The following is an 8,218-nucleotide window of genomic DNA, read 5'->3' on the forward strand; positions in this document are numbered from 1 at the left end:
TTTCTTTTTCATATATTGCTGTGGACAAGCTATGCCCACAGAAAGCTGATTTTCACCCCCTCCCTCCCTCATTTCCGCCCCCCGCCCCCAGGTATTTTAGGATGTCAAGATCTCTGGGCAAAGAGTAACTGGTGCCATCGTACTGCACAGGAGGTAGGATTTTGGAATTTTCCATGTTATCAGAGAGTTGTTCATCATGAAAGCTACCTGTGCTCCAAAAGGCTGTGTTTCCAGAGATGACATGATAGAAAAGAAAAGCATCACAAACAGGACAAGAACTTGTCAGCTACTCTCAGAGAGTAAACACTGGGGTGTATTGAATTCAGCAGAACACAAATTTGTTTTATTATTTCAGGTCATCAGTGGTTGGAAACTGGTCTGTATTAGGGCTGTGTGAAACACCATTTCTTTTTGACATTTGTTTTGCCATTTCAAAGGGACAACATTTTGGTTTGATGTTTCATTTCATTTTGAAACACTGTTCCATTTCATTTCATCAGATGAAATGTGGGGAGCTGGAGGAAAAGCAAGGGCAACATTGGACCCCTGCTGAACCAGATGGGACAACTGACAGCTGACACCCAGGAAAGAACCAACCTATTAAATGGATACTTTCATCAGTCCCATGGGACGCCCATGCCCGCTACGGGACAGGGTGGTCCAGGTAAGGGAGATCCCCTGCCCTCCATCAATGCAGACCTTGTGAAGGAACACCTTGTCTTGAAGGCTGGATACCTTCAGGTTATCTGGCCCTGACAATCTACACCCCAGGGTACTCAAGGAGCTGGCGAGCATCATAGCCCAGCCTCTGGCACGGATCTTTGAAAACTCCTGGTGCTCTGGTGTAGTGCCCAGAGATTGGAAGAAGGCCAATGTGGTGCCAATCTTCAAGAAAGGGAGGAAAGTGGATCCAGCTAACTATAGTCCCATCAGCCTGACTCAGGGAAGATCTTAGAAAAGTTTATTAAAGAAACCATCCTTAATGGACTGGCCAACCCCAACATCCTGAGGGATAGCCAGCATGGGTTTGTTGCGGGTAGGTCTTGCTTGACCATCTCATTTCCTTCTACAACCAGGTGACCTATCACCTGGACAAGGGAGAAGAGATTGATGTCATATATCTTGACTTCAAAAAACCCTTCGATCTGGTATCGACATTTTGGCGAAACTGGCCAATTGTGGCCTTGGGTCTACCACAATCCACCAGCTGAGAAATTGGCTCCATGGTCAGACCCAGAGGGTAGTAATTGACGGAAGTCAATCATCATGGTGCCCTGTGACCAGTGGGGTCCCCCAAGGCTCTGTCCTTGGACCCATATTGTTCAACATCTTCATTAATGATGTGGACATTGGAGTCAGAAGCAGGCTGGCCAAGTTTGCTGATGACACCAAACTTTGGGGCAAAGCATCCACACCTGAAGACAAGGGCGATCCAGGCTGACATGGACAGGCTCAGGAAATGGGGAGACAAGAACCTGATGGTGTTTAACAAAGAAAAATGCAAGTTTCTCCAACTTGGGAAGAAAAACCTGCAGCATCCTTATAGGCTCAGCAGTGCTACGCTGGCTAGCACTGCAGAAGAAAGAGACTTGGGGGTCATCATTGACCAGAAGATGAACATGAGCCTGCAATGTGATACTGAGGCTTGTAAAGTAACCAAAACACTGGCTTGCATCCATAGATGCTTCTCAAGCAAATCCCGGGATATCATTCTCTGCTTGCACTCGGCCTTGATGAGGCCGCAGCTGGAGTACTGCGTCCAGTTTTGGGCTCCACAATTCAAAAAGGATGTGGAGAAGCTTGAGAGAGTCCAGAAAAGAGCCACGGGCATAATCAGAGGTCAGGAAAACAGACCATACGATGACAGGCTGAGAACCATGGGGCTCTTTAGCCTGGAAAAGTGCAGGCTCAGGGTGATCTGATGGCCACCTATAAGTTTATCAGGGGTGACCACCAGTATCTGGGGGAACATTTGTTTACCAGAGTGCCACAAGGGATGATAAAGTTGAATGGTTATAAACAACTTGAAGACCATTTCAGGCTGCCCATAAGGAAGAATTTCTTTACTGTCCGAGTCCCCAAGGTCTGGAACAGCCTGCCATCGGAGGTGGTTCAAGCACCTACATTGAACACCTTCAAGAGCAAATTTGGATGCTTATCTTGCTGGGATCCTATGACCCCAGCTGACTTCCTGCCCTCTGGGCAGGGTACTGGACTCACTGATCTTCTGAGGTCCCTTCCAGCCCTAATGTCTATGAAATCTATGAAAATTGTTTCACTGTTTTGTCATGTTTCGCCCTTCAGGCTATACTGGGGAATCATGAAAATGCCCAAAAGTTTGTCATTTCTTCCATGATTCAACTGAAAACAGCAGGGAGGGTAGCCCCTGCTGAGGCCACAATGCCTGTCAAGTTTCAAGGAGATAGGTGCAGGGGTTTCTGGGAAACTGCACCTCAAACTGTTCAGAGCAAAACTCGTGTCACTTGTAAGTGTGAACACATGGAGAAAGCTCAGTTCAAACAGTGCTTTTTATGCTGTTTTTCTGTCCCTCCCCCAGAGCACTGGGATTGGAAGGGACCTCAGGGAAGGATCACAGTCACTGGCCAGCTACACATGTCAATATCAGAGCAGTCCTTTCCCCCTCTTCCCCCTCCTTCTCCTTAGTTTCTCTTTAGCTGCAAGCAAGCCCAGCTTCGAAGCTTGAAATGTTTCAAAACTTTGGAAATTTTTTGACTGCCCTCATTTTGTTTTGAGGCTATTTCAAAGCCTTTTGTTTTGTTTTGATTTCGCTGTTTTGAGCTCGAACCAGGTCAAAGCAGCGTTGAAATGAAACACTCAGTGAAATTTCTCAAAGCCTTAGTCTGTACCTCATGATTTGTTTCTTTTCTACCCTGAATTGGATTCTTTGGCTCAAATGTTAGCTCTGACTGTATATTTCCAGGGTGACAGTATATGGTTTAGCCTTACTTGACACATATCTCAAAGCATCTCACTTCTGAGATTTTGAAAAACAAATTTTCTCTACCAAATAACATCCAGGCCTCGGGAATTTCCTCAGGCTTAAGAGGAAGACATAATACTTCTACTAAATGTAGTTCCATACTTCCCATTTTCAGCTTATGTTTCTGGATGGGCTTTTTATGTGGATTGAATAAGTACATATTATGAATTTACATAGACATACATATAATGTATATGCATATTCTGCACTGTGCAGGAAAAAAGCAAAGGATCCTCTTCCCAGACATCACTGAACCTGCAGCAACTTCCACAACTCTGAGTAGGATAGCAGTAAGCCATCCTCACATTTTAAAAAAATCAATCCTTGGCCTGCCCTTAAGATACCCTTTCAGAAAAGATGTAAGGAAATCCTATATAGTCTACAAAATGCAGTTAAATAACACCAGTTCAACAGCTTCTGGAGACTTCCAGAGCTGCAGTGTTAGGCACAGGATTTATCTATGGTTGCCAACCATCCCAGATTGGCCGGAAGTGTATCGGAATCGGCATCAATCTCCTGGTGACTATTGAAAGCAATCCAGGAGATTGATATTGTGAATGGGTTGAACAGTACAATTAAAGACTAGAGGTACACTGATACTTCAGTCCCAAATCAGCACTGATAATAGGAAAATTGACAGTATTGGTAGTTGGCTTTTCTTGGCTGATATGGCTGACAATGTTGCCGATAAATCCCCACTGCATGTGTGTGGCCACAGCACAGTACACAAGTGGGCAGGAGTGCAGCCTGGCAGCATGCAGAACAGCTGGGTCTAGCTGGTAAGTCTGTTGTGAGGAAAGGGGTCTGTTGTGGGGGGCAGGGCAGATTGGGTCTCCAGATTGAGTGAAGGAGGGTGGGCAGGGGCAAGATGGAGCTGTGAGCAGCTCATCCAGGGTGCGCAGGGAGGGAGTGGCACCTCCCGCCACTGTGCAGACCCGAGGAGGGTATGGGGGGCATGTGCCCCCAGATCTGTGTGTGGGGCAAGGGCAGGCTGCCTCTGTGGGCTGGGCCATGGCTGCAGGTGGTGGCAGCACTGGGAGGGGGGCTATGGAAAATTCTGGGGCAACTGCAGCCCCCTCATGGCTCCCCTCTCAGCACCACCACCCATCCTGAGCACAGCCCAGCCCAGCCCAGTGGGAAGAGCTTGGCAACACCTCGGCTCCAGCCCACAGTGGCAGCCCACCCTTGCCCCACATGCAAAGCCAGGGGTGCACACCCACTGTACCTTCCCAGGGTCTGCATAGTGACAGGAGCCACCTCCCTCCCTCCCTCCCCCTGCCCCCCAGTGTCCCCCGGACAAGCCACCCACGGCTCCATCTTGCATGCTGTTCCAGTTATGCAGTGCCTGCCCCTGCCCCTGCCCCTGCCCCAGCTCCACTCCCTCCCTCACTGTAGGGGCCTTGATTTGCCTCCCCCATGCCCCTTCAGCTGCATATTGGCAATTGGATTGGTATTGGCCACTATGGCTTGTTAAAAATTGACCACCGGTATCAACCCAAAAAATCTCTATCAGTGCACCCCTATTAATGACATTACGTTGTGTTGGGGGGGAAAAAATCTCCCAGAATAGCTTCAGTCAGAGTTGGCAACCCTAGATTTATCCCTTAGATTGAAACCCTGCTAGCAGTATATTAAAAAGTTGTACAGCTCAGTATAAGCTATATGTTTTGAAGAAACAAACTAACACCATTTTTTCTACAAAATGTAGTTACCAAAACCAGTTTGTTTCATGTTTTGCAAATGCAATAGCTGCCACTGTTTTACCTTGTTTGTAGGATGCCAAAATCAGGTTTTCATCTTCCACTTCGAACACTGTGTCTACATCTATTTGCTTTTCAAGCAAAAGATCTTCCATGGTTTTGTAATCATTTGATTTTAGAGCTTCAAGAAAAGTTTTTTTCGCTAACTTCTCAGCCATACACCGAGTGATTCTTTCTTCCATGCTCCGTCTTTCCATGTCTGTCTCCCTTGTCTCTGTTTCTCAATGTATTTGTTTAGGTTAGGCAGAGAACTGCCCTGAGGTCCCTATAAGTGCAGTACTGTGCTAGAGATCTGGTAGGCCAGAAGGTAACTTTAGCACTTGGTCATGCTGTTCTGTGTGTTCTATTTATATAAGGAGCATTACAAACATTGACATGCCAATCTTGAATATCCTAGTTTTGTCAAGGCAAGCACAGACAGCCTTGGTGATGACACCACTATAAAGCATATCACCAGGGGCTTAATATATGCTACATTTCATTGACCAGTCTATTATCTCATTTGAATATGGTAAAATTAATTAAAAGACACTTAACCCTAGCATCATTTCTCCAGGAATGCCATGAGCAAGTTTTTTTTGCCAGAGCACCAGTTGCCTGATCTGGCTTATCACTTAGTTTAAAAACATCTTCCACATGCACCTTTTGACTAATCCTGGTAGAATAAAACTTTGCCAGCACATTTTCACTGGAATTAAATCAGTCTTCTAAACTAATTCCATCAAGGCTGTGTCAGTTTTGATTCAATTCTTCCAGCCATCTGGAACACTGCCAGACAGGTCTCATGCATTCACAGGAGGGGTTGGTGTGCTTGCCTAGTCTGGTCTCCTGTGTAACACCATAGGCCAGAGGACTTTCTGGTCTTAATTCCTGTTTAAACTAGAGCTTATATGTTAGTTCAATACCCCTCTTGATTTAATATTTACCAGTGATGAAGAATCCACAACAATCTTCAGTGAATTGTTCCAAAGGTTAAGCTGTAATGGAAACCTGCCTGGCAGGCTGCTGAAGAGCACAGAGTTTGAACCAGGAAAAACTTCTTCACTGTTAGAGCCAGGAGGCAATAGAACAGACTCCCTAAGGAAGTTGTGGACCCTCCATCACTGAATATGTTAAAAAAATGGTTGGACAGCCATTGGTTGGGGATGATCTAGGCATAGCTATACCTACGTTCTACTATGGATATTTTCCATGCTTATGGGCTTTGCTCTCTCTCCCCACCCCTTTCTGCTACATGTGTCAGGATATTTTTACGCCTTCCTCAGAAGCATTGGGTGTTGGCTGCAGCCAAGGCTGGCAATTTTCACTTGGGGTGTGCCAGCTCCTGCTGGGACTTAAAGTCAGAGATTTCTGGCTAAAGGATCTTCTTACTTAGGGTCAGACTCACCACATTTGGGTTCAGAAAAAAAGTTTTCCTTTATGGTAAGAGTAGTACAAACTTGGGGGGGCAGGGAGGGCATAGCCCTCTACCTAGGATCTCTTGAGCATATATTAACAACCCTGGATAAAAGCAGGACATTGGCTGCCATGGTTCCCCTGCTTTACTTATGACAGGTGTTGTGTCTTGTGTAAGGGTTGACTTTAGTTTTAGGAAGTATTTAGATTTATGATTTGTATAGGATGGTTTAGATAGGGATGATCCTGCCTCAGGCAGGGTGTGGGATTAGATGACCTATGGAGGTCCCTTCCCATTCTACTTCTCTATGATTCTGTAAAAACACTGGGAGTCCTAGTTCCTTAGCAGCCTGGCCTTCCAAATTCCAGAATCCCTATTTTGTCAGAACAGGAAATTTGAGGTCCTGGGGTCTTGCCTCTGGGAAAGTCCTCCAGGCAGGCTTCAGAAGAGAAGAGCACAGAGCAAAGCAATTTTGTTTCAAGTAGAATTTAGATATGTTGAGTTTTTGAATAAAACTACTTTTTGAAACCTTAAAATCCTCCAAAACAGAATGATCTTTTTATCTGTTATCTATTCATTCGCCATTTGGTAATTATAGGGATTTCCAGAAAGGAGAATTACTATACTCTAACTACCATCTACTTTTGACACTTTAGACAAGGTCATCACATAACTGAAGTACAAAAGATGCATTAGATAGATGTAGAAATGTCACTATAGCTAGATATATTCAATAGTACATGAGACAGAATTGCTGACAGACTGCCATGCCCAAAAGCAAAGATCACAGTTTCAGCAAAGGCCTTTGATTTTGGGTGACTCACCTTTTTGATTGCTCAAGCTCAAGCTCAAGACATGGTAGGCCGGATTTCAGAGATGCTGTGCATCTACCTCTTCAGTTGGAAGTCTCCCTGCTACCTACAATTTCAACTCCTGTCAGTGGGTTTTCAGGTGTTTAGGACATCTAGGCTAAGTACAGGTAGTCAAGAAGCCCAAGGCTGAATCGAGTCAGTCTTTGCAGGTTAGTCTAAACTGCAGAGATTAAACTGAGAAACTTACCAGGCATTTGCTTCTGATTCCAGAAATGCAACCACATGCCTGCAGTGGCTCAGGCCAGAAGCCAGGGGATGCTACAGCACAGCTCTCTGGCCAGCATGGGCTGTGTTTGCTTCCTTTTCCTGCTGCCACCCCCTCCGCCCCCAACCGGTCTCTGGGATTTGCGGTCCAGAACCACAACAACAAAACTCTGCAGGTTTGCTCATCACCAGGGTCTGAGTTTTCCATTTCACATGGGAAACCAGAAAAAACCATGGATGGCCTGTTTTTATTGGAGAAAACATCAATTTTTCTTTTTAGAAGAGAAATTCGTGGATTCTTCACTTTTGCAAAGAGCTGTTGCAGGCTGGCACAGCTCCAGCCTGCAAGAGCTGATTGCAAAAAGGGTGGGAAACCCCCAGCCCTGGCCAGAGGGGGAGGGAGAGGGAAGAGGGCAGGACCTGAGCCTCTGAGGCAGCCAAGGCTGGGCTCAGGCTCAGGCTCAGACTCGCCCTTCACCCCTGGAACATAGAGGTAAGTGGGGCTGTGGGGCAGGGCTGGGGAAGACGGTTGGGGGCTGAGGGAGTGGGGGATGCTGCCAGCCCCAGGCAGCACACCACAGCTGGGAGCAAGGCCAGGGGGTGCCTCTGGGGGGCACATGCCACCTGGCTGCCTGCCCAGGGGAGGGGAGGAGGGAGGCTGGCATGCAGCTGGAGCAGAGCTCCTGGCTTGTTCTGCATCTACTGCAAGGAATGTGGGGGCCGGGGGCTCGCATGCAGTGGCTGCTGCCACTTACCTGGAATACCATGACAGCAGTGATGGCTGCTGCCTACAAAACCTCCCACTACTGCTGTGGAGCTGTGCCCGGAGCTGTGTGGCCAGCTGCCGGGAGGCAGCAACAGCGTGGTGGTGGCTGGGCACAGCTCTGTGGCAGCAGTGGGAGGTTTTGTAGGCAGTGGCAGTTACCACTGGCATGGGCAACCCCACAGGTAAGAGGCAGCAGCCACCCATGCCAGCAGTGACTGC

At 47.1% G+C, this 8,218-nt stretch overlaps 1 protein-coding gene across 2 annotated transcripts in view; it reads right to left on the reverse strand.

The window, feature by feature from the left end:
* Nucleotides 1–5,067, reverse strand: part of ASB4 (ankyrin repeat and SOCS box containing 4) — a 60,662-nt gene extending 55,595 nt beyond the window's left edge. For both annotated transcript variants that reach the window (XM_090046989.1, XM_090046988.1), the window contains exon 1: nt 4,766–5,067. In XM_090046989.1, coding sequence (XP_089903115.1) covers nt 4,766–4,958 — 193 coding nt within the window. In that variant the 5' untranslated portion in view covers nt 4,959–5,067. The remainder of the gene's footprint in view (nt 1–4,765) is intronic.
* Between the last annotated feature and the right edge of the window lie 3,151 nt (nt 5,068–8,218).

This window comes from Crocodylus siamensis, chromosome 5 (assembly GCF_052110815.1).
Source record: "Crocodylus siamensis isolate JL-2025a chromosome 5, ASM5211081v1, whole genome shotgun sequence".
NCBI classification, from domain to species: Eukaryota; Metazoa; Chordata; order Crocodylia; family Crocodylidae; genus Crocodylus; species Crocodylus siamensis.